The 27,112-nt window shown below is 42.6% G+C and overlaps 1 protein-coding gene across 8 annotated transcripts in view; it reads right to left on the bottom strand.

Annotated features, from left to right (window-relative positions):
* The window catches only part of PDZD2 (PDZ domain containing 2), a 192,568-nt gene that overhangs the window by 32,014 nt on the left and 133,442 nt on the right, over positions 1 to 27,112 (bottom strand). For 7 of the 8 annotated variants that reach the window (XM_039544185.1, XM_039544181.1, XM_039544188.1 and 4 more), the window contains 11 exons: positions 19,855 to 19,966; positions 17,049 to 17,197; positions 16,291 to 16,410; positions 14,731 to 14,845; positions 10,153 to 10,226; positions 9,746 to 9,971; positions 8,590 to 8,707; positions 6,097 to 6,229; positions 2,505 to 2,586; positions 1,381 to 1,484; positions 349 to 520 (listed from right to left, as the gene is read on the bottom strand). In XM_039544185.1, coding sequence (XP_039400119.1) covers positions 349 to 520; positions 1,381 to 1,484; positions 2,505 to 2,586; positions 6,097 to 6,229; positions 8,590 to 8,707; positions 9,746 to 9,971; positions 10,153 to 10,226; positions 14,731 to 14,845; positions 16,291 to 16,410; positions 17,049 to 17,197; positions 19,855 to 19,966 — 1,405 coding nt within the window. The remainder of the gene's footprint in view (positions 1 to 348; positions 521 to 1,380; positions 1,485 to 2,504; positions 2,587 to 6,096; positions 6,230 to 8,589; positions 8,708 to 9,745; positions 9,972 to 10,152; positions 10,227 to 14,730; positions 14,846 to 16,290; positions 16,411 to 17,048; positions 17,198 to 19,854; positions 19,967 to 27,112) is intronic. The other variant, XM_039544183.1, reaches the window with a different exon arrangement.

Raw genomic sequence — 27,112 nt, forward strand, 5'->3', positions numbered from 1 at the left:
AGACAAAGTTTCATGTCTCTGGGATATTTAAGACTGGTCTGATTTAAACGTAATCAATCAGAGAATCACTAGCGGTTTGATTAACTTGCAATGATAACTTAGATTTGGTCAGCCAAACCAATAATATAAATTCATTCTCTAGTCAACTAGTCAAAGTTGCAATACAGTCACACACTGTCCACATTGTATTTAGACTCCTCCTTTCATTTTCTGAAGTATCACATTACAAGCTGTTGGCTAGCACGGTACTAGCTGGCATTCCTACCCAAAACATGGCATTCCTGACACAACGCATGCAATGACCACCCCACATATATCTTGCCATTTCTTTCAATTTCCGTGGCTTACTTAGATTGCTGGGAGGAAGGGAGCTGTCATCCAAAGAGCTGCTTCCACTTTTCTGACGGAGCTGCTCTTCCTCACTGGAGCCCGTTACGTGTGTGTCAGAAAACGACCCCTGACTTGGCCCATCTTGTGAGAAGAACTGGGAAAGCTCCGTTTCAGAACTGACAGATCCCTGCTGAAAGGAAAATAAGTAAATAAAACTGGTGATAGGTGGTCAGTTATGTTAATAGCATCCTGTGTGGGTACTATCTAAACATCACTAACTTCAGCCTCATAACGCATTGGTAACTACAGTAAATCTTAATATCCCAGTTCTACAAACAGGGGCACTGAGCCACAGTGAGCTTAAGGCCAACATTTTCAAACGTACATGGCTGACGTTAGGCACCTGAAAGCATATTTCAGCACCAACAGGGACATGATTTTCAGACACCCTCGGTTTGTAGAGGGGGTATACAGCACAACAATCAGGGGTTAAACCATTTACCTTTACAATTCCCTTTAAGTTCCTCCCTTATTGAGAGACTACAGATACTTGTACTCCCTCCCTGGGACTGACTGCATTTCCTACTTGGCCTTTCCAGAAAAAAAAAAATTCCACCACTATTACAACATACAGAAGCCAATTACTCGATTATGTATGAGCAGATTCCATGTTCCAAGGACCACACCCTACTCACCATCTCGGTGCCCATATGAATACACCATTGAGCAGAGCTCACTTTTTACAAGACTGAAATTAAACCACAAGTGGGGTTCTGATAAGTGATTGTGGTCCTATTCGGGGGACAGCCTTCCAGGCCAGCCCCACTACAGGTCGCTTCTAGAAGCTGCCTGCAGAGCAGACCTAAAGGAGGGTTTTCTATTGCTGACAGTCCCTGTGTCCCAGCAATATAGCTTAACTAATGGAACCCCTTAGTATGACACGGGTGTGACATGGAAGAAGCATAGATCTTTTGTTCTGAGCAATCCGATTCATTAGTAAAAGCTTATCCTAAAAAGTCATCTCTTTGTGTTGTATTTTAGTTTGTTTACCCGACTTGCTGGCTCCAGGAATCGTTTCATTGTCCAGCTCAGGGGTGATGAGGCCTCTCCTTGTTTGGCCTTCACACTAGGGGATGGACTTTTTTGCAGAATCCCTGTTAAACATGATTCAATTAGAGACCAAAAATTAAAGCTATAGACTATGTACACAAGCAAGCAGAGCATTGGTCTGTCTTGTTATTTATACAGTGCTCATCACCATATTCTCTGAGTCCCTTTAAAAACAAGTTTTATTTTATTTAACAAGTCTCTAATGTATCTCTCCATCCCCCAGATAAGCTGCTACTTAGTTACTTAGCTTACAAAAGTTAGGAACGTGAATCTAAATTTATCACAAAAGATAGCATCCCTCCTGCTTCCAGCCATACACTAGGAAAGGGATGGTGGAGGTCACTGGAAAAGGTCTGCTCTAAAATGGCTGCATCTCTGTTCACAGAAAACCATTTTGGTGTAAATAAGCTTGATTTAAAAAACAAACAAACCACTAACATTTTTGTCTGAAAACCAGGTAGTTGGTCATTCCTCTAATTTGAAGCAAAAAGGGGAATATTCTCTTTGTCTCCTATTAAGGAATAATGTGATTAGAGTTCATACGTTTTCCTACAGGTTCACTTTCATCTGTAGGATTTTAGAAATGGCTAATGTCATGTTCAAACACAGATGGGACATCCCAACTGAGAAGCCACATTGAAAATTTGCCAGCAGCCTAATGGCCATATCTAATTTGTTAAAAATGAACTAGACTGTAGCTACTCTTTTCTTGAACAGGGAGGTGTGTCCTGTGCAGCCTCCCAGTCCCAGAATGCAATGCTCTGTCCTGATCATTAGATCAGGATGGAGTAGTAACCTCCTCACACTCTGACGTTATGGTGATTGGTGCCTCAGAGATATTTAAAACCAACATACGGCTAAGGATGTGAGCTACGTAGCAGCTATGACTGAAATACATAACATTTTTTAATTAACATAGTACTGTGGAAAGAGTGGAACATTTCTCAATAGGAGTTTCAAATATTTATGATTGCAAAGATCCCAAAAGCACCCCAGTAAATGTTGCCATGTATGAAAAATAATGGACAGATCTGACACGACATAGAAAAAAAATGTGTTGCTACCTATGACATGAGGGGAATAGGCATCGTTGCTCTCTCGATGAGTGGTGCATGCTATTGCTTCATCCATCTCCTGTTCAGAAACCTAATTTTAGTAGAAAAGAGATGATGTGAGTTTGCTGTAGAACATAAGAAGCTAAGATAAGTCTGAGCACTGATCATCACAAATATTCAGTCAAGATTTACTGTTGTTTTAGAGGTCTGAGCAAAGGAATGTGAACCAAGAGCTCCCAAGTTCTGGTCCTAGCTCTGAATCAGACTTCCTCTGAGCCCCTGAGCTGGTCTCTTTAGAAGGGGTACGCGGAAAACATGGCCAGCCTATTACAAAGTGAAAGATGTCAAAGTGTCACATTAAATGCACAAATGTTAAATATAAAAGTTGCATCAGGCTTGCATAAATAAAGCAAACGCATTATCGTGCCATGCATTTAATCTAAGTAGGTCACTACCTTGATGTTCTAGAGAAATGTGTATGAAAATATATTTTCAGCCATTTGTCTAAAATATTCCATCAGTAAAAGACATGTTAAATTAAAAAATACAAAAAAGCCAGACTTTCTGAAATACTAGCTGACTTTAGTTTTAATTCCCCCCTTTACCAAGTAAATAAATAAATAAAATCGGTAATTGGTAACTGTAATACTTTCCACACATAAAAATACATTGCAGTGACATGTTGCATTTGAAATATCTGGATTATTCTAACACACCCACCCTCAGAAATTTCTAGAAAACATTATATATAGTGTTAGAACTGGAGCTGCTGGGGAGCAGGAATACATAACATCCCAGGTTTCTGTTTTCAGATATGCCCAATGTGATTTCAATTCACTCAACTTTACATGAATTATAACTCGGCACAAAGACAGGTCAGAAAGCTGAACCTCTTTGAACTAAGAGGATCTGAATTATCCCTAAGCAAACTCAGCAGTTTAAACATCCACTAAGAATAACAGAAGAAAGAAAACCTTTGTGGTATTTCTCTTGGAAATACATAAAAATACTGAAGCTTGTATATTCAGTAACAAAACTTTCTGCAGCGCTTTTGTGTGATGAAGTGGGGGATTAAATATAAAGATGTATGAAACATGAACCTTAACAAAAATATATTTGTTTTCAGACCGTGGGATGGCATTGCAGCTGAGGAATATTAACCAAAAGCCTCACCCACATTCCTGCCATTTTCTGTAAAAGGTCTCAAGTGGTATAAAGAGGCCTTAAAAGCCCCGGATCCACCAGGGGAGGATTTCATGGGGTGGGAGCTGAGGAAGACATCCAAAGGCAAGCCCAGCATGAGGCGTGTGAGGGGGACTAGGTGAGGCCGCAGGATTGGGGAGATTCTGGGCAGCGCTGTGCCCATAGGCAGCCAGGGACAGGATGCTGTAACTTAAATAGTGGTCTAAATTATACTGCAGATCGTGGAACAACCAGGATTTAGAGGGTACAAAGGTGGTGTGAAGATGCCATAACCCCGCCCCGCACCAAGCTGAGAGTTCTGTGCTACTGTCTCATCATAGTGTTTATGGTATATATAAGGTCCAGGAAGGTCCAATATTTTGCCAGAAGCTGGGAATGGACAATGAGATGGATCACTCAATTATTGATTGTTCTGTTCATTCCCTCTGAAGCACCTGGCATTGCCCACTGTCGGAAGATAGGACACTGGGCTGGATGGATGGACCATTGGTCTGACCCCAGTATGGCCTTCCTTATATTATGTAGGATGCCTTTTTTGTGCAACGAGAAGAAAAAACAAAATACCAACTCCAGCAAGATCTCTTTTTTCAGCTCTGTCTATATCAGGAGTGTCAAACTTATTCTGTGAAGAGGGACAAATGCAATTATTAATTAGCATTTGTGGTCTGGGGAATAAATTCACGGCTACATATATGCCCTCTTCGCACTGTATTTCCAAATCCCCACCACCATGTAGGAATCATTCCAACCCCAGTTTCTGAAGTGATCAGCAACCAATGAACAGTTGAAGGGCGAGCATTATGCTCTTGAGTCAACACTCAATTGAGATGAATGAGGATATGGCAGGGAGGAGATTTGCACTCCTGGATAATTGTTTCACGGTGCCCACAGTCTCATGGTTACAATGTGCCTTATGACACTGCAATCAATGAACTACAACACTGTCCAACACAATACATAGATTTGTTCTGAAGTTCTGCTGGTATTAGATTTTGGCCCAATTCTGGCTCCCTGTCCCTTGCTCTACCCCAGAGGTTCTCAAATATTTTTTTGTCAGCGGACCCCTTTTCAAATGCAGTGTTAATCACGGACCCCCAGCTGAAAAACTGATGGACAAAGGTATATATGTGTACTTCACATAAACATCTACTGTTAGTAATGCTTTAAGGAAAAGAGCTTCTGAGTACTTACAGATTCAGTGAGACGGATGTGCCTGCTTCTTACTGCAAAGTCTATCTATCATTGGTGTGATTGTTGGCATTTTGAGAACCCCCCATGCAATCTCTAAGGGCCCCCTGGAGTCTCAAGACCTCAATTTGAGAACTGCTGCTCTACCCGATAGATGAACTGCCTCTCCTTCAGTTATCAGAAGCCCTGGCAGTGATCACTCAATAGCCTTGTATGGAGGCCCACTAGAGCCTATCATCTGTACATCTGAATTGCCAGAAAATAAATCCCACCCGTGGAACCTACATTACAAGTTTTTCTCAAGCTACATATTGTTACCTCCAGGACAGGAATGCCAAATCATTCTGGTCAATAGGGGAAATTAGAATTCAGAGCACTTGTGCCTTATAAACAGGTTTCCATTTGTATTTAGGAATTCAAAAGTCAAAGCTTTTCTGATCTCCCTAAAACAAATATTTTCCCAACTACATTCCTGTACAGCCTACAAGGTTTTATATGCCCATGAAATTCTTTGGATGGTAAAATGAAACAAGTTATTATTCCACACTGCTTGGATGAAGGAGTCTCTTATCTTTCATCACCGATAAAAGAAGTAAATTTGCTTGAAAATAATTATAGACTTTATAAATGCAGACATTTTAAAATTCCCCTGGCATAGATTCTGCAGAAGCAAGACATCACAGATTAATTTTTTCTACAGGAAAACTTCGATGTTTGGACAGGTTAACATTTCAAAAAGATGCCGTATCCATTATTTTATTATAGTTTATTGACTCAATCTGCTAATATTTATCCCTGGCAGCTACTGTTCAAATTCAATTCCACCCAAAGCGACTGTAACAATGAAGGTGATATGTACAGTATTTATTTTGTCAGCTTCAAATTCATAGGTTTGTCACTTAGTCCAACTGCAAACAAATCAGCAAGGATGACAACTGAAATATCTCACAGAAAAATAAGTCTTCCCAGTTAAAGCTACAACTGGTGGGTAGTGCCAATGCAACAAGAAAGGTCCAACATAACTATGCATTCATAGATAAGAAGGGACCATCATAATCATCTGGACTGACCTCCTGTGTAACACAGTCCATGAAATTACCTGGAGAGAAAATACAAGTGTTCTCCATTCACCACATCTCAAACATTCAGACCCAGATTGCAAGAACAAAGGAAAGCAACGTGCAGCTATATGAAGCTGTCTTCTCCTCACCTTGGGGTTGGGATGACGACTAATGATAAGGCTGACTGGACCCGGACCACACTCACTCAGAATGGCATAAGCTTCGCTTAGTGCTGCATGGCGCAGACTCACTGAATCTGCCTCCAGAATCTGGTCACCCCGGCTAGAAAGACAAATACAGCCAGTTAGCACATCTGTCTCATATAAAACATTTGGGCTGTTGACTAGTGGCCAAACTTTTCAAAGACACATATCTGGAAGCGATTTGATTTGCAAAAGACAGTCCAGCTCTTGCTCCCATTGATGTGCATGATGATACCACTTTGACTTCACTGCAACCACCAGCAGGATCCAATGCTCCTTTCTGCACTTACTGTCAGTGCAACACAGTGTATTTCATCAGTGTATAAAATTGACTGCACCAGACAAGAGTGAAAGTGAATGTTTGGCTTCAGTTGTAGGTATCGTTTTCTGAGCACAGAAGCCAAACGTTCTATGCAGACAGGTTATTCTTTACCACCATCCGGAATTACTTAAACACACAGCATCTTTTTAACAGGGTTTGTTTGGCGCTCATGACGTACTATGAGTTTATGAAACTGTTTCAGATTTGAACTAAAGAGAAATGGGGTGAGAGGCACCTCATTTTCACTTGAAATTGGGGTAACAGAACCCAGTTTGATCAAACACCTCTTCTGTGACAAGACTGTAAATTGTTCATTTCAGTTCCTTCACTGTTGACAGCTCTTGCAGTATCGACATCTGGAACCATTCAAAGCAAGGAGAATCATCTAGAGATATTACCACTGCATTTTCCATGATTAAAAACATCATCTTTAACAGGGATTTTCATACAATCTACTGACTTTAATTAACTTCCCTTTTAATTTGAATCAATTGTGATGATTAACTGAAATGTAGTTTTCACCAAAAGTCTAACTGCCAGAAGCAAATTCAAATGGCAGTTGATGTCCCGTAGTAGTATTTCAATAGTCCACACCCTTTTTTAGGTTAAAAAAGTGAAAGGTGTGTGCGTTGTGCAATTTTATCACTGCTTTGACAGTTTGTATGTTTAGAGAGACATAACTAGGTTTGGTTTACCTAGTAACCCGAAGACATAAGTCTTTATTTACAAAGAGGCAACCATATAACAATTAGAAATGGGCTAAATCTGGAACCATTTATACACACAGACGTACAGATAAGTAGGATCTGAATCCAAACCCTCTCTTGTTTTGCAAAGCCAGAATCTGACTAATGAGGTTTTGTGAAACCAAAATCAAAACCACCTTCACAGCTTTACCATATGGAATCAAAAACTGCTGATGAGACAAGATGTCTCACAAAGAAACATATCAAAGAGTGAACTAGAAAACTGGGAAGCGTGAACGGATATAGTCAACCGCTTACCCTAATAAATGATGCAGCTGTTATACACAGACACAGCTAAGACTGGAGAAATTTTCAAAATGGGTTTAAAGGTAAGCAAGCGAATATTAAAAATATTGTCTCCTGGAAAAAATTCATTACTTTTCTGGTAATAATTTGAGCATTTTTGGCAGGGTTACAACCAATACATTAATTTTCCCTCTTATCCCAGAATCAAGTTGCTAGTTCCAGGTCCTCATAATAGGTGAAATCCACTACACCCACATAAAAAGAGTATTTAGGTTCTATGCAAATAGAGTGCAGAGAGACTGAGGTGGTGAAATTTCCCTCCTCTCCCTGACCTGGGGGGCTGAGCAGGACTGCTGCACACCTCTATATTGGGCCGCACAATTAATGTCACTGAGAGTCTTGTGGCCTCAGCCTTGGCCCATCTCCATTGTAGCCTTCTGCATTGACCTACATGGGGCTGGCACAGAGCCAGTCTTCACAGCATACAAGTGCGCATAGGTACCCATGCATGGGCACTCCACCCAAGCTGAATCAGCTAGGCAGGAACATAGCAGCTGGAAGGACCTTGCTGTAGTTTCACTCACCAGCTCTTAAACCAAATAAGAAAACCTGGAGTGGAATATAAAATAATTTCCGGTCACTTAATCCGGTGCTGCAACCAGAGACGCAATCTGCTGCAGAAAATTCCCACAGCTCTTTTCAAGAAAGTTTCAGGCGACTAAACTCTAACAGAGCTGCGGAAATCTCCTGCTGATTCATTTTGGCTCTGACACTTGACATTAAGTTTCATTTCCTGTTGGTTCCAGGCTGGACATATATCATTAGGTTGCGTTGCCTCTTGGAATCTCTAAAACAGCCGTCCTCAGGACTATGCAACTGTCCATATCATATCAATGAAGGCTTTGAAATGTTTTCAGGTATTTTTAAATACCCCTTTGTAATTTTTTAACTTACATATTCTTATTAATTTTGCTGCGATCATCTAAGTCACTCATCAAAAAACCCCAGCTGCAATGGATTTTTTTAAAGTACTGGCCTCATTGCTGAAAATGAGTCTTCAGGCAGATTTCAACATTATGCTGTAAAAGTGCACCAGCATTTTTTTGCTTTCAGTTCATAACTCACCTTAATCTACCATCCATTTTAGCCACCGATCCTGGAGCCAAGCTGTGAATGTATATCCCTGGAGAGCTATTTTCCAGCGTGAGACAACAGGCACCAATGCCTAACCCAACCCCTGGCTCTGCAAAAAACAAACAAAGAAAGAGGAAAAACTGTTTAGTCCCTTTTGATTGTAATCACACAGGACACAGGAATGTTTATGTTCCAATCACACTGATAACCAGGAATAGTGCATTGTTTCAGAGCTGGTCTTTGGGGTGTGCCAAAACCACACTGCAATTAGAAGTGAAAATATTTATCTTTAACCTCTTTTAGGAGGTCCACGAGTGAGAGGACCAACTTCAACCTCACCCACGACCAATCCTACTCACCTCCATAACCACATTTCAGCCACACATTGCTTTACAGTATCTCTCTGTAAAATACCTCTAGCATCAGGAACATAATGCGGCATCTGCTCTGTCTACAGATGTAACACCGTAGTGTGCATAATAAAATATAATCGGTGTGTCTAGAGGAACTTTAGGAAATTTAAGCAAGAAAGTTACTTAAACCATGTTTCTCACTTCCATTACCATTTGGTTAAATTCTGCTATTTGATTTAAGTACCTGCCACCAAGGTCTGGCACAGGAAGGGCCTGAAGAAAATCAGTCGAGGAAGGAGAATGTTTTCTGGAGTTCAGTTAATTGACAATTCTGAGTGTGCTGCACGGCTTAAGTGATAGCTTTGTGGAGGTTTATGAGAAGAACATGAACATTTAGAGTCTATGGGAACAGTAACTACAGAGAAACCTCCGACAGACAGATTAGCCCCCCACCCCAGCAGCACCTGACCCATCCCACAACCTTCCTACCCCAGTAGCACAAGGACCTCCTCCTCGTAAGACCCTCAACCTTATTTTGTTGGTTGCAGATCAAAAAGGTGGAAACTTTTCAAAAAACTCTTGGATATGATGGGTCACAGGATGATTTTTCAGTCATTTTGCAGTTTGCAGACTGAACAAGATGAGAGCCTCTGGATGAGATTAGTGTGGGAACATGTATTAGGATAAGAGTATTAGCCTGTGTGTTGGGAATTCACTGGAAAACACATTCAGATGGATAACACCCGTTTTCCAAGTTAGTTTAACCAGCTGAGCTGTAATAAACTTTCTTTAACCTTTGTTGAGCGTCACGTCCATGATGATCCTGTCCTTTGGTCCTGGGCCTTTGCGACACGAGGAGGAAGTGTCTCCATCTTCAGAGCCAGGTGCAGGGGTTCCTCCACTTGCACTGGAGCTTGGGGAGCTTGATCTACTCATTAAAATGGGAGTTGGACATGGGGTGAGGCTCGGGCTGCGCAGTCTCGTGCGCACTGTGAGGGTCACTACACCTTTCTTGAGTTGCTAAAAAAGGAAGAGAACTTATTAGACTATATAGTCACCTGACGCACAATAATGCATCATCCAGTGAATCATGTGTACAATCAATTGTGGGAGCGGAAGATAAAACCATGGCGTTAAACTGTACTAAGCAATGAGAAATACAGTCTCTCTCTCTCTCTTACTGTGTCTATAATTCTGTTACCTTAAACGTCTGAATGGCCTCCTGATGGGTCAGCCCTTGTAAAGATTCTCCATTAACTTCTAGAATTTCATCCCCTGGCAATCAGATGCAAAAATCAAGTCAGCATTTACACTGGATAGAGTATAGTATACAGATACAGGACTGCTCCTTGACATTAGCAAAGCAATGGGCTACCACACAGTTCCTGATTTATTACGCTACAAAAAGCTTTTAATTGTTTTCTATTTATTTCCATTTGCTGTAATGCCTTTGTAGTTAATATAGTGTTGAAGTAGTGGAGCACAGAATATTCTTTGACTGTGATTCTTCACCTTCAATTTTTATTATAACAGACCAATTGAAAACATTCTGGATTTTAACCGGAGTCAGAATGTTTGGAGTGGAAGCTCCCGCTGTGGAGTCTAACTGGGGCCCACATTGTTCTTCACATTGTTCCCATACTAGGACATCCCAGGAGTTTGGAAATCAGAGTGGAGCATAATGTTATGGTACCCACATGGCCATACAGAGAAAGCTGGCCTTAGGGCCCACACACAGAACACGAACGGCATTCTATTTAATACACAGAGTATTCAGAGAGAAAAGCGAGCTGAACACAAAGAGGTGGCTGAGAGTCAGGGTACGTCTACACTACGGGACTATTCCGAATTTGCATAAACCGCTTTTGTAAAACAGATTTTATAAAATGGAGTGTGCGTGGCCACACTAAACACATTAAATCAGTGGTGTCGTCCGGTCCGACGAGGCTAGCGTGATTTCTGACAGAGCATTGCACTGTGGTCGTAGTTATCCCCCTATCCCATAGTCCCTCCCCCTCCCCTCCTCCCCCGCCCCTTTTTTTTTCTTGAGAAAATTCATTGTTCGCGTTGGTGGTTCTGTGTAAAAATCAGTCACCTCTCCCTTCCGCTGAAAGCACACGCAAGCATTTCATCATTTTTTTTTTCTGGATTGCTGCCCTGGCAGATGCATGCATGGGGCAATCATGGCCAGCCTGTTGTGCCTTGTGACTGTCGTGTAGGTCACTAGATGGACAGCAGAGCGAGCCAGCCAGCAGCAGCAGCATTTTTTTTTTTGCATTTTGCAGATGAGCAGGATGGTTATCATATACCATACCATATACCATATACATAAAATAATAATAAGATAATTGTGGTACCACTTGCTGTTGCTGTGGTTGCTTTGCTGCTGTTAAAGTGGCTGCTGGCTGCTAAAGCTAATAAAAATAAATTGGGAATGACTCCTGAGTTCCCTCCCCTCCTTATCTATCTAAAAAATAGAATCTGTCTGCCATATAGAATATGGTAGAGTCCTAGAATAGTCAGTCCTCCTCCTCTAGTCCTAGGGCAAGTGTACTAGACTGAGAGAGACTGAGAGAGAGAGAGAGAGAGCACAGCTGCTCTGAGTTGTGAATTGCATTAATGATATTGCTCATGCTATTTCTTCCTGGGTGCTCCTCACCTGTCCCCCCCTGTTCCTCCTCCCCTTCTTCCTACTTCCTTCCCCTGTACCCATTGTGTGCCCCCATGAAAGAATAGAAGAATATAAAGAATATAGGAATAAGGAGATGAGATTATAGTGGCCTCCAGCCTGACATGACAGCCAGAGAGGCAGGACAGGAGAGTGGAGACAGTAAGAGAGTGTGGAGAGAGGAGGAGAGGGGGCACTTTGCTGCTTCTTGGCACTTTCTTTTTCTTTTCACTACAGGGGCTGATGATGATCAGCTCAGCTGATTTTCCCATATATGAAATCATCTACCATAAGCCATATTGCACCATCACTACCATGAAAACACCCTTGATCCACCCTCATTTTGCACAGATCATGGTGTCATCCTTGTTTTTTGCCCTTGCACTTTGCTGGAGGATGATACCAGATGAGATGAGCACCATTAGCACCCCATGGCACACCCAGCCAAGCGCGGTGGGCAGGAGGGCTGCAGCATCGTTGATCTGCAGCATCAAAGTGGTCTATCAAATTCAGTCAAAGATAGAAGAGTTTGTTAAAACTTCTGGGTGTTTGGTGGGTTTTTTCCGGTGGTGGGTAGGGGGTAAGGGTGCTTTGTTTGCCCCTGAATGCCATGGGTTTGACAGCTAGAAGTGTTTGAGTTCGGAGAAGACTGCAGGACTGTGGAGAGCTTGAGTCCTCTGAAGGAGAGTGGGATTCCTCCAGTCTCTCCATCCACATGCATGAGATTCTTGGGCTCATGAGCGCTGAGTTTGCGCGTCAGGCTGAGCTTTTTTTTGAAAATCTGTTTTGAATTTTTGTTTTTTTTTTTTGAGAATTTCTTTTGCTACGCCTGCTGATACTGCGAACACATTTGCCTGCATGCGGCATGATCCGCATTATTTTTTTTTTCTTTGCTTTTTTTTTAACTTTTTTTTTAACTGCGCTGCCACCACCTGATCGGAGCTCCACGCTGGGCAAACAAGAAATATTCAAAAGTCCTGTTTCCTTCCTGTCTAGGCAGTTGTCAGCAGCCAGTCTCAGATTGCAGTCCAGATTGGATGGAGGCCAATAGATAGCCCCCATAGCACGCACACCATCGTCGATCAGCATAATCGATGCTAGCATTACTCCTCCGATGCTAGCATTACTCCTCTCGTAAGTTAAGAAGCAGTTAAAATCGATATATGGTGCCTCCTAGTGTGGATGGTGTTGTGTAGTGGCGGTTTTTACGCCGTTTTAATTTTTTTTCGTTTTAGGTTTTAAACGCTCAATGACACCTTCACCCCAAACAAGTCCCAGAGCTATGTCTGCTTGCTCAGTACTACAAGGCTTTGGGTCACAATACTTACAACCAGCTGTGTTGAGCTGCTTCTTTCTAGGGAGGAAGAGAGAGCAGGATCCAGATCTCTCTTCTCCAGTCTTACACACACCTACATCTGTGCACAATTAGACAGTGCCCTATCATCTGCCGAGTCTTCCCTCCACCTTTCCCTAATCCAATGCAGAACTGAATAACCAAGCTCTGACCAGCCTGTGATTGACGAGTGGAGGACTGTTAGATTTATGGGCTAACTGGTAACTATTGGCTTCTCAGGGCCAGTGCACAAAGATTACATAGGAGTGCCTTCCTGCAGAAGAGACGGCACTTGCAGTGCTATGTAAACTGACATTCTATACACACGGTCATTTGGTACCTTTACCAATCAGTCTAGTATGTGAGCACACACAATGCCATGGCTAATCGACGTGAATCTATACAGCCAACCTGAAAGGCAGGAAAGGCGGTAATAAATCAGGCCAAGTCCATGCTTTACTAACTAGTGGCATGATCCTATTGTCTTTCTTGTCCTTCCTCTCCTCCTTCCAACCCTGTGACCATTCTCATCATGTCATGTGAACTCTACACAGTAAGCTCAGCAGGGCAGGGACTGCGTTCTCAGATGTTGTATGAAGGTGTCCTGTACACGGTGGGTGCTCAAAAATACTAAACAACAACAAGATCCCAAAATAGACCCTCTGAAGTACATTTCTCTGTACCCTACCTTTCTGATACACCCCATATGGACACCCCTTTGCAATACACTTCCCCAGCTAAGCAAGCAGAGCTTCTGGCCTCTGTTGAACAGGGTTCACAGAGAAGAAAAGAAATCAGGCATGGAAAGTCTTCCTGGTGTATTAGTCCTTCTGTTATTTTGTTCTCTTAAAGCACAGCAAAAACCCAAATAGGCTGAGTGGTCTGACCAACTTTCTGTTGAACAGATTGATAAGATGAATTCACATTCTGATACCCTTCCATTGGTTTCCAGACGCACAAGTAAGGCGAGCAGCTATAGTTTTTCAGCTGTGTTGAACTAATTTGTCTCTGTGGCCTTTTACATAGAATTGGATTCTCCCCACTATCTATATAATAAGATTCCAGGAATGTGACTCTGTGTGTCATTCTGAGGCCTAAACTGTCTGTTGAGTCAGTGTGAAGCAGTGGAAGGAGCTACAAGCATGGCTGAGAGCTACTTTTGTTAGAATATCACCAAGCTGAGTCATCACTGGGTTTTGCTGCATGTTATTGTCCAATTTTCAAGTTCTCAGACATTTTGGTTTTACAAATTACACCATGAGGTGTACAGCTACAGTAAGGCATGTCTCTATGCCATGCCAAGAGTCCTAGACCACTGTGATATCAGAGATAATTCAATCAATCAATCATCCTTACTCTACAGCTAATTTTCATGCAATAATTTAGTTGGCTGCCTGAGGGAGATTTCGCAGATGATGGATTAAATCTAATTGGCCAACTGCAACACCCAAGCACCCAACTGCCACCCAGACAAATTCACAGAATTCTTCCAGCACAACCACTCACACAACAGCATAACGAGCATACTCACTAATCCCCAAAATACATAGCCTTTTACCGCTGCACACCCCCTTCGTTCACCACCTGCGCAAATCCACACAAAACCCCCTGGACATAAAATCAACACAACCACAGAAGACCACAAACAGATTTACAGTCTGCTTCTTTCTAATTTTTACATTCTCAGCAATTTAAGGCTTTTTAAATATTTTTTTTAAAAAACACACAAGTTTATGAATCACCCCTGTGCAACAGCACTGGATTTTAGCTTCTAGTACCTTCTTTAAGTCTTCCATCAGCAGCAGCTGCTCCATTTGGGAATATAGTCTTCACAAAAATCCCCATGCGTCCCCGAGCAGAATCCTGGCCTCCCACAATGCTGAATCCAAGACCCTACAGAGACAGAAAGAAGTGATATATTGATGGCACCTAACTGTGTTATCACTTATCTCAAAAAGGCTGTTTGATAGTCCAAGAGGAAAGAAACATAAAAATCTAATTAGCTGATGGTGAATTATGCTGTGATTTTATTCTCTGCTCTCCTCTCCTGATCTACTCTCACTCCAACAGTATCACTCAGCCTGAAAGTAGTCATAGTCATCCTAAAATACAGAAAAAGTTTATTTTATGTTATCATGGTTCTGTGGTTTTATGTTATTCATTTCTACTTCTCCAACTATAACAGCAGCCTCTTAAATTGATGGATCGTGGAATTCCCACCCAAGAGACCCATATCCAGGATTAACGGCAATTTATTCTGCTATCGCAGATATTGCATTTCCTCAGGAAAGAGAGAAATGTAAAAAGATGACATAAGGTCAGTGCTGTAATGTTAGCAGAACGTGAGTGTGTGTGAACTTTTGTTTACTTAAGTAAATGAAGAATTCCATATTTAAAGACATGTACATAAACATTCCCCCAGAGTCTATTCCTCTCTCTGTAAATGCACGTAACTCCTATTACTTTGTTGGCATCCTTTCATCTACGAGAGACAGTGGGAATTGCATCCTATGATGTAGATGGTTTGATCCTATTACTATCAATGGGAATTACAGCCACTGAGAGAAACAAACCCCTTCAGAATTATTACTTCATGAAAAATATGGCCATGAAAAATACTACTCTGGTTGTTACACTAGTATCATAAATATGAGAAGAAGTTATTTTAGAGTTATAGCATGTTGGGCATCCCTGTAAAATATATTAGCACCTAGTGTACACGCAAACATGATATTGCACACAGAGATCATGGGAGGCATTGTGGCCTAGTGAAATGCCTGGAGAAATAATCAACCTGGATTCTAGTCTTGGTTCTGACTCTTAACTTTCTATAATTTTTAGGCATTCAGAGTAAGGGTGGTGATTGGCTAACTTACCTCTGCTATCACAATGGTCTAGGGAGATACAGTATAAACACAGACAGATTTTCTTGTGCAAAGTGGGCTATTGTGAATGCAAACAGGTACTTAGCTGAATGAATACCTGTTTTGCATACTCGCATGCATATCTGTAACTATACACTCATTCTTATTTAATATTTATGTTTCAGTAGTGACCAGAGATCTCAATCAGGATTTGGGCCACAACACGATAGATACTGCACACAGACATAGGAAGATATAGTTTCTGCCTCATTCAGACATTCGGGTTTGAAAATTTGGCTCTTAAGTGTTTATTATTATTATTGATCATCATGTACAATGAAATAAGCACATGACAGATTTACTTTAACAAACATTCAGAGCTTGATTTTCACAGGCGCTGAGGGTCAGTGGGAGTTGGGAGTGCTTAGCATCCCAGAAGATCAGGCCTTTGTGATGCTGTGTGAAAATCCTCACCTTGCCTTGTCCTTTCATCAGGACAATGTTGGAAATAATGGATGGCTGGGCCAGTCTCCATGGAGATTCCACCTGAGCTGCACTCAGTGAGCGGGTAGATTTCTTCACAATATGGTATTCCTAACGAACATCAGAAATTAAATTTAATTCATTCTGAGTGATTGACACAGGCACCAATGTGCTTCATGGGAAAAGTTCTGACATAGTCATGGACTAAACAAAAATTAAAATGGCTATTGTATACTAAAATATACACCTGGTGATGAAATCCTGGTCTTAATGCCATCGACTTCACTATGGCCAGAATTTCATGTTATATCTATTTAACAGCTTTTATACTGTAACAGTTAAAATATTTTTTTTGGTAAACTGAGATACTGTGTAGATTCATGATCTACAGAAGTCGTGATCTTCTGAAGTAACAACTATACCATCATCAACTGAAACAAAGAAACACACTGTTTGTTTAAATAGTTATACCTCTTTAACTACAGCATATTAATGCATTACACTGGCATAGTACTTATCTCTCCCTCAGCAACTGTAACAGCCTTCTACTTCCTCACAGCTAAAGGACTCCTCCTTTAGCTCAAGTGGTAGGTGCTGACGCCTGAGGTAAATTCCCCATGATGCACCTGTGCAGCCCCAGTTTTTTATAATCATTTCTAGCAGCTTGAGGAAAAACCTTAGACTGAGTAAGGACCTGGGAATTTGGCTGTAAATCATTATTAGGCAGAGTAAATAGTATAGCCACTCACCTGCCTAGTTCCTGAGGATTCAAGCTGCTGGGGAAGAGAATGTTTTCTCCCTCCCCGGGAATATTTCACTGCTATTTCGTAATTTGATTCACCATTCTCCACGGTCAGTTCATCATTTTCTCCCACCGATTCTAAACGGGATCCAGCCCCTGAGGGACAACCCAGGAATGCCATTTATTAGCCAAACAGCAGCACCTTTCAATTCTGACAAGTCATGTGATGGTTGACTTATGCAAATCATAAATCAAACAATACTACAGCGCAGCATCCAGTTGGATAGCGCAATAATTTCCCATGGAAGAGTTAATTTTGATTGTTATCTATTAGTGAAGTGCATTGCATACAATTCAAAAGATGCAGGAGCATTCCCATCTCAATCTCATGCTGACAAAAATTTCTTTGAAAATCTATGGTCAATGCAAAAAAATCTTAGATTCTGCGATTAGCGATAGTAAACACAGAGAGTGAGCCAGAATTCTGCTGATGGCACTCATTGGTGTGCAGCGCTCACAAGCTTTCTTTACAGCTTACAGAGCTGACACTGTAGCTGCATTCGTGTCTGGAAATGTCTCATCATCCTGAAAGTAATTTTTCAGGAATGGAAGAAGGAACATGGTGCCAAAAAACATGATTTGCCTTCCCTTCTGGCAACAGTCCCAGTTGTCTTAAAAAAAAAAAAAAAAAAAAAAAGAGAGAAGTAAAAGTGAATGTAGAGTTAGTAGAATGTAGAGTGTAAGGTATTGAATCATTTGCCTTGAAGGACATCCTGTAATTAGCCAAAGGGTATCCCAGTTTTTCCACACTCATCATCAATGTGCCTCCATCACCACCTGAAGAAACCATTCATTCGATCCACCTAAGGCCTTGTCCACACTTACGGCAGTGTGTAGGGTATGTGTAGCTACATTCCACAGTGAAAGGCAGGTTGCATCCACACTTGTTATTACAGCATATAGCTACACATAGCAGTGGACAGCTCCAGCAGGGACAGCAGGACTCTACACTGCTAACAACAACAGTGTGAACGCAGGAGACATTACTTGCAAGTGTAGACAGCTGTGCAGGGTATAACACCTACACGGCTGTCTACACTTGCAAGTAATGTCTCCCGTGTTCACACTGTTGTTATATAACCCTAGAGTTCAGGCATGAGGGGCACCCTGCTCTACTCTACCTGCCTGAGCCATGCGTCACCGTCTACTCTGCTAGCTGGGCGTGCAGCCTCTGTACCCTGTATGCTGCCCTAAGTGTAGACATAGGTTTAGAACCTCTGGCCTAAAGGTTTTTCTTTTTGAGCCCCTCTCTCCCTGCAACATGCTATAGAAATTCCATGACCCACCTGTGCCAATACAACTGTTTTTCTGTATATAAAAGCTGGGGCCAGCGCTAGGGGGTATCAAGCAGGGCAACTGCCCGTGGCCTCACGCCACAGGGGGTCCTGCGAAGCTAAGTTGCTTGGGCGTGGGCTTCAGCCCCACTGTGGTGGGACTCTGGCTTTGGCTTTCTGCCCTAGGCCCCAGTGAGTCTAATGCAGGCCCTGCTTGGCGGACCCCCTGAAACCTGCTCGTGCCTCCCCAGGGCGCCCCGGACCCCAAGTTGAGAACGGACGCTTTAGGCAATATCTGCACTCCCCTAGAGTTTGGGCTATGGGGATCCAAATAACAATGCTCACCAACGTGCTGTGCTGTAACTCGCGGTGTGGAGTCTGCAGGCGTGAACACATTAACATCGTCCTCTCCAAACAGGAATACATTAACAAGCCCTCAGGTACTCATGTGACCCCATTACCAGTAGTATCCGTGCACCTCAATCTTTTATCCTTATAACACCCCTCTGAGATAAAGCAGTGCTGTTATACCTACTTTACGGATGGGAAACCAAGGCACAGAGACTGACTTTCCCAGAAGTCTGTGGCAGAGCAGGGAATTGAAGCTAGGTCTCCAGAGTCCCGGGCTACAGCACCAACTACTGAACCTTGCTTCCTCTCCTGCCGACTCCACCCCATGCCACTCCCAAACAGGGTGCCGGGGCAAACTGCCACCCTACTGAGCTTGAGTAGTATCTTATGCTACCACCCTACCAATTTCAATGAGCTAATTCACAGGGTAAAGGGCTCAACCTGAGTGATGGTGGCAGGATCTGGTTGTACACACACACTGTTTTAAATACAAATAAGTATTCATTTCGATTGACACGATCATGGATTGTCTAAACTCTTGGGGGGACATGCAAGCCCTTTGGATAAATGGAGAGCCTGTTCACCAGAGGAGTGAGTGATCCCAAACAGCCGTGGTGATGAGGACGTGTCACTACTGTGAGTCAAGTACTTGGCGTTCATGTAAAAGGGAGTTGTACTATTTTCATACTATTTATTGTCAGTCTGCTGGAAGGCATGACCTTTTTTATTTGAGATTTAGGTAACAATAAACAAGCCCTAATGAATTTTTGCCCTAATGAATGGGATAAAGTGATGGTGTTTTGAAAAGGCCCCCACCTAAGTCTAATGAAATAAATCAAACCAAATACACAGGAAATTTAAATTTAAGGAATGGTAAATAAAGTTCAGTAATGCAGAATTTTGCTTCATTATTCTGCCAACAACAAGGTTCAACTCAGCAAGCTCTGCTGAATGCGAACATTGTGCAGTTTAAATTCCCCATCCAAACCAAACTATTCTGAGGTTCAATGGAAATAAAACCTAGATCTGCTTAATTAGGTTTCACACCTAGCCCACTCTGTGTGATATACAAGAATTCTGCAGAGGCATAAGCTCTTTTATTCATGTCTTTTACCAAGCCTGCTTTACCTTGGGATCGACTTCTATATTTCAATATGCCACCTCCCAGCGTCGGACTTTGGCAGTTCCCTTTCGCCACTTCCACATTAGCAGGATCTGGAGATTTATCTGTTTCTGTCATCTGAAAAATAAGAAAATGGAATATATTGAAGAAACTAACCAAGGTGATGGAACTGCTCCCACTAGAAATGAGTAGAAAATTCCACTGTACATGTTCCACTTATAACTTCTCTTTTTCCCTGAAAGCTTGGAATTCTATGAAACTAGTTTTATGTGAGCCAGGAAACTCAGCAGCGTCTATACAGACATTTCAATGGATCCCTTTTGATATGCCTGGATAAATTCATCCATTCGTCTATATATATTTTAAGAGCACCATCCCGCAGTCTTTACTCATGCAAAATTCTCAGAGAGAAGGAAGTTTAGTCAGGAATACAGGATTTGGCCCTGATCATTTTATCACCCTCAGTAAAGCTGTAGGGCAGATCTCCACTGCTTATTCTCCATTTAGTCAGATCGCCAAACTTCCACTGATTGTCAATGACAGCTTTGTAGGGGAAACCACATAGAAACCATGTTATTTTATTAATATCAATATAATGAATATTGATGAGTGTGCCATACAAAAAGCTAGGTTAATAGACTGTTAAGATTACACAGCTAAGTACTCAAAAGTCTGGCAAGGTTATATGCACAATCTTAACTCTGATGCCTTGTGCAGATGCATTAGGATGCAGAGGGTTTGATTATTCACTGCCTAACATCTTGTGATGTCATCTACACATGTGCACAGTGGGTGAAAAAGATCACGCAGTTGGCATCTGCATAGGTATAGGTGGCAATACAAGGTGCAATCAAGCTTATAGTCTTCAATAGCATGATCAGATGTATCATATTATTTGAGAGCCCCTCTCCTGCACATGCTGAGAGGTGCACAGCAAATTTGGTACACTCCTTACAAAATGTACAGTTAGCCCTACAGGATCCACCGCAATGCTTCCCCCCACCCCACAAGTTGTTACACAGGTGCACTAGTAATATATTTTCCTAGGTATGTCACTTCACAATTATCTTTGAAGTGTTCACATGCATAGGTGAATCCTCTCTTAGTTGTACACTTTATAAACATTGGTGAAGTAGCTAAAATGCAGGCTCAGTACAGTTTTGGAAGGCTTCTGATATGGGGAAAAAATAAAAACCCAAATTTCCACTAGAAAAACAAAGGAACTTTTCCTCAGTATAGGCTATTTCCTGGACAAATTTCACCTCTCAACACTCAGACAATTTCATACTCAAAAATAGCTGAACTGCTTCTGCTGAAAATTTCCCCCAAAGACTTCACCATTTATGCAGGGTCAAAGCCTGTAAAAATTCTGCTCAACAGTTGAAAGTTTCAGAAAATAGTAATTGATTAATAACAGGCTTGAAACGGAAAACTGTTACGCAACCTTAAGTCTACCGGTCATAGCTCCTACCACTATAATGCTATACATAATTTTTACACTTATTTAACACTTACATTCCAGCTATTTCTTAGTGATATTGCAAGGTACCATAGCAGCAATCTCGGGGCTCTATTCTAATGCTAAATGATTTGTAACTCACACTTCTGTATAATCTAAATGACTCATCTAAAGAGCAAGAGAACTCCATTCTCCTAACAAAATTACTGCATCCAATTTAGGTTGGCTTATATACCCAAGAGGGGATAACTCATTCCAGAAGAGATGCAAGGATCAAGCCAAAAAAAGTCACTGGGACAGGGCCAAAATATCACTTCAGCTCTTCCTGAAAGCTCTCTGCTCTCAGAACATATGCCTAAAAATACAGCAGTGCTAGTTAGAACTGAACCAGGACGGCTATAATTCACACCATTCTAATTTATAGGCAATATTTCCTCGCCTGCTCATATATAGTAAACAATCTTGACTCTCATGACAAAAGGCACTTACACTGACATACAGAGTCATAGATCTCATTATTTTAAAGCCCTAAAGAACAACACAGGGACGCCTGGATGCCGCTCGCTCTTTCAGGGATGACAGGGCTGTTCCTGATTTGTAGCTCAGGGAGCCAGGGAACACAGGACCAGGGACACTTGAACGCAGGCAGCTGTGTTTCCTCTCTGCTCGGCATCTATATTGCTGTCGTTCAGTCACCATGATGTGATGAGCTGTCATGTTAATTTAGCATGCCTGCTGCCTCTGCAGCTTCCGAAAGCTGGAAAGAGTACACAAATGAGGCTATGCCATTATTTACATATTCATTTACTGTGCATTCTCATTTGCATAAACACCCTACTTTCTATTCTATCCACCCCTGTAAAGACTATCATCTGCCCTCTTGAGTTTCCTTCTAACCTGCTGGCCTGGCTCCCCTACCTCTTCCTCTACTTCCTCGTGTCCCTCCCCCTACAAATTTCTTCTCTGGCTTTCTCTGCCACTGAGCTTCCATCACACCTACAGCCTGGTCCCCTACTGCCCACAGCTGTCGGGATAAATGAGAACAATGCTCTACATCACGCTGCCCAGCTATGCTCTAGCCATCTGTCAGTCTCCGGGCAGGTTGAAGGCTAATTTCTAGGCATGGTCTTTATAGTTAGAGTCCTCCCATGGTGAGATTTCTATGACTAATGAGACCCTGCCTACAGGAGAATGTGGCCATGGAGATACAGGCTAGAACAACTCCCCTATAACACCATAGCTAAGCAGGAGATTGAAACTACTGGTCTGGAGCAGCCAACACAAGAGACTTAAACATCCTGGATGTTGGCAATGTAGGTTTCAGGCTACACACAATTTGCAGTTTGAGCAAAGGCTCAGGACAAAACAAATGGTGCAGAATAAGGTAAGGCACATTCGGCAATTACGTTAAGCTTGGAGCTGGGGGTGAGAGGGAAGAAGGAAGAATCCCCACCTCTGTCACTGAAATCAACCCCAGTATTTTGCAAAATCACCTGAATCTCTCCACTGCACCTGTCACCATACACTCACATGCAATAATAATCAAGCAATCACTTTGCAAACACCTGAAGATAACAGAACCATAAAATCGTACATCTAGTTCAGTCCCCTGCAGTCATGGCAGGACTAAGTATTATCTAGACCGGGGTGGGCAAACTTTTTGGCCCGAGGGCCACATCGGCGTTGTGAAACTGTATGGAGGGTCGGGTAAGGAAAGCTGTGCCTCCCCAAACAGCCTTGCCCCTGCCCCCATCCTCCCCCTCCCACTTCCTGCCCCCAGACTGCCCCCCTCAGATCTCCCGCCCCATCCAACCCCACCTGCTCCTTGACCCCTGACCAGTCCCTCCTGGGACCCCCACTCCAACCGTCCCCCAGAACCCCACCCCTATTCAACCCCCCTGTCCTGACTGCCCCCTCCCAGAACCTCCACCCCATCCAACCGCCCCCTGCTCCCTGTCCCCTGACTGCCCCTGGGGACTCCCTTCCCCTTATCCAATACCCCACCCCCTTACCATGCTGCTCAGAGCAGCAGAAGCTTGCAGCCCCGCCGCAGCCAGCCATGCCGCCCGCGCTGCCTAGAAGGAGCAGCGGGCCAGAGCACGGGCGGCGCGGCGAGGTGAGGCTGCGGGGAAGGCGGGACAGCGGAGAAGGAGCCAGGGACTAGCTTCCCTGGCCAGGAGCTCAGGGGCAGGGGAGGACAGTCCCGCGGGCCAGATGTGGCCCGTAGGCCATTGTTTGACCACCTCTGATCTACACTATCCCTTGCTATGTGGGATATCTTGGCTTTAGAAAAGCTTTTGATACTGTCTCACATGATCATCTCACAAACTAACGAGGCAAATACAGCCTAGATGGATCCACTACAACTGATTGGAAAACCGCTCCCAGGGAGGAGTTATCAGGGGTCACAGTCAAACTGGAAGGGCATATCGAGTGGAGTCCCGCAGATACCTCTGAAGATAGTACAAGAAGCAGTGGGCTTTAATTGCAGCAAGGGAGATTTAGGTTGTACATTAAGAAAAACTTCCTGTCAGGGCAGTTAAGCACTTGAACAAACTGCTTAGGGAGATTGTGGAATCTCCATCCTTGGAGGTTTTCAAGAACAGGCTAGACAAACACGTGTCAGGAATGGTCTAGTTATTATGTAGTCGTGACTTGAGTGCAGGGGACTGGACTAGACCAATGGTTCTCAACCTTTCCAGACTATTATACCTCTTTCAGGAGTCTGAATGGTCTTGCATACCCCACGTTTCGCCTCACTTAAAAACTACTTGCTTACAAAATCAGACAGAAAAATACAAAAGTGTCACAGCACACTATTACTGAAAAATTGATTATTTTCTCATTTTTACCATATAATTATAAAATAAATAAATTGGAATATAAATATTGTACTTACATTTCAGTGTATACTATATAGAGCAGTATAAACAAGTCATTGTCTGTATGAAATTTTAGTTTGTACTGACTTTGCTAGTGCTTTTTATGTAGCATGTTGTAAAACTAAGCAAATAGTTAGATGAGCTGATGTATCTCCTGAAAGACCTCTGTGTACCCTCAGGGGCATGCATACCCCTCTTTGAGAACCACTGAACTAGACCTCTTGAGGTCCCTTCCAGTCCTACACTCAGGGGTGAAAGTAACTTACAGGATTTACCGGTACTGCCGGAGTCCTAAGGGGTGTGTGGCCTCATCCGGAAAAGGCGTGGCCTCAACTGGAAGAGGCGGAGCCTCTCAAGATTTAAAGGCCCTGGGACACCGGCTGTGGCTGGGAGCCCCAGGGCCTTTAAATCAACCCAGGGCTCCCAGCTGCAGAGGTGGCTTGGAGCCCCCTGGGGCTCACGGGCAGATTAAAGCTGCGGGCAAATTAAAGCTGCAGGCGGGATTTAAAGGGCTCGGGGCTCTCCGCAGTGGCGGGGAGCTCCAAGACCTTTAAATCCTGGCCCCCACCCGGCCACCAAAGCTGCGGGTGGGATTTAAAGGGCTCTGGGCTCTCCGCAGTGGCGGGGAGCTCCAAGACCTTTAAATCCCAGCCCCAGCCCTGCCGCTGGAGCTGCGTGCTAGATTTAAAGGGCTCAGAGCTCCCCGCCACTGCGGGGAGCCCAGAGCCCTTTTAATCTTGGCTGTGGAAGCTGGTGCAGTCCAACACGGTGTACTGGCTCTTGCCGGTATGCTGGACCGGACTGTACCAGCTTACTTTCACCTCTGCCTACACTTCCACGGTTCCATATAAGCCATGGTCCTATGAAGAGGAAACACCCAAACTGTGTGTGTGATGTCCAGAAGGTCAATTGCAAATACATCAAAATAAAGCCCCAAGATATTCTCACTGGCTTCCTGGATGATAATATATCCAACTTGGTTTCTGACTACTATAAAAAGTAACAAATAAGGTAATTTAGATATTCTTTCTTCTTGTAACAAAACAAACGTTGATCTGACACAGGCTTAGGGAAGGCATTCTAGAATTTGCAATATACGCCCACGATAGAGACATTATTATTTAAATTGATGCTGTTGTATAATAAACTACCTGGGGTTTTATTATGCTGTGAAAACAATTAGAAACCCAAACCATGGTGCTTCTAAGAACAGTCCTTTGTCTGTAATCTTTGGCTCTAAAAGTGGTTGTTTTGTCATAACTCAAAAGAAAAATGTGACTCTGCCCTATTCTTCTGGCCACATGGGAATGCATCTTTTGAACGTTTAAAATCAGTAGCCCTGCCATCTTTTTTCCTGGCTTTCCAGGAAGTGAGGAGATTATTTCAGTTCTGTATGCATTTCATTAAACGAACCCAGGAAATCCTGTTCAAGGCTGTTTCATTGTTAGGACAGCAGGAGCTGTAACACAAGCTGTAGTTTGAAGAGTTTCGAGGGAGGTCTGAAACTAGAAAATTCTGCCCCATTCATCTAGTAACTTCACAATTCAGTGATTGTGACATCTTGCTTCCAATGGGAAACTGCTATCATGAACACAGAGCTCTGGCACTAATACAGCATGAGGGGCTACTCCAGAGTCCTTTCTCAGGCAAAACCCCAGCTGGACCAGGTCCTTAATTAGGCAAGATGAAGAATAGCATTACAAAAGAGAATGCCAAGATGTTTGTGGTTCAGTAGAATGCAATCATCACAGATTGACAAAGCAAAGCAGCACACTAGGGAGTATACAATAGAATAAGCAAACTACTTTACTACTGCTGTTGAGATGATAAGCTGTTGTCTTTCCCATCACTGAATATATTTAACACCTCATGCAAGATCCCACTGTGTTTCTTCATTGAGGAGAGTGAACAGAAGATAGACATAGTTTGTTTCCTAAATGTGAAGTGAACTGATATACAGATAGCACAAAAAAATTGGAAAGGTCTCTCTCTCTCTAGCCTGCAGAACCAGCTCCCAGCCTATCACCACAGGGGCAGCTGCAGCAGGGCACATCAATTGGACACACTAAATTTTTTTAAAAGACCATCTAAGCCCCTATACACAACAAAATTTCATATGCTTTTTAGAATGGCTTTTGCTCTTTTTCTGTCCTGGTAAATAACCGATGAAAGGAAACAACATTTTCTTACTAAACATGATGTTAAACAACATCAACTTCCAGTCCTATGATGGCCTTTATATATATTTATCATAAAATAACGTTCCTATACATATAGGGCATGATTCATAGGAACACAGGAATTGCCACACTGGATCAAGCCTGTGGTTCATCTAGCCTAGTATCTTGTCTCCAACAGCAGTCAGTGCCTGTTGCTTCAGAGAAAGATGCAAAAAAAAAAAAAAAAAAAACCCAACAACCCAGAGTAGAAAATATGGGATAACCTGACCTGAAGGGAAGTTTCTTCCCAACCCCTACAGGTTGTTTTATGCCCTAAAGCTTAAGAGTTTTATTCTTTCCAAAATTTATTTTCTTTTAGATTGATAACTTTGTATTTTTTTTGTTATCTGTATAGTCTTTTCTGGAATCCTGCTAAGCATTTGGTCTCAAATACATCTTGAGGCAACGAGTTCTAAAGGCTAATTGTACATTATGTGGAAAACATTCCTTTTTTCAGTCTTAAATTTGCTCCCTTTCAGTTTACAAACATAGGACATAGGACTGAAAGGGACACCCTAGGTCGAGTCCAGTCCCCTGCTATCATAGGCAACCCCATCAAATAATCCCATTGATAAATGTATGAAGCTCCATCTTAAAACTAGTTAGGATGCTTTTCCACACTATTCCCACTGGGAGGCTATTCCAGAACCTCACTCTTCTGCTGGTTAGAAACCTCCTAACTTCCGGGGCGGCAGGTTTGTAT

The sequence above is a fragment of the Mauremys reevesii genome, linkage group 6 (genome assembly GCF_016161935.1).
Source record: "Mauremys reevesii isolate NIE-2019 linkage group 6, ASM1616193v1, whole genome shotgun sequence".
In the NCBI taxonomy this organism is placed as follows: Eukaryota; Metazoa; Chordata; order Testudines; family Geoemydidae; genus Mauremys; species Mauremys reevesii.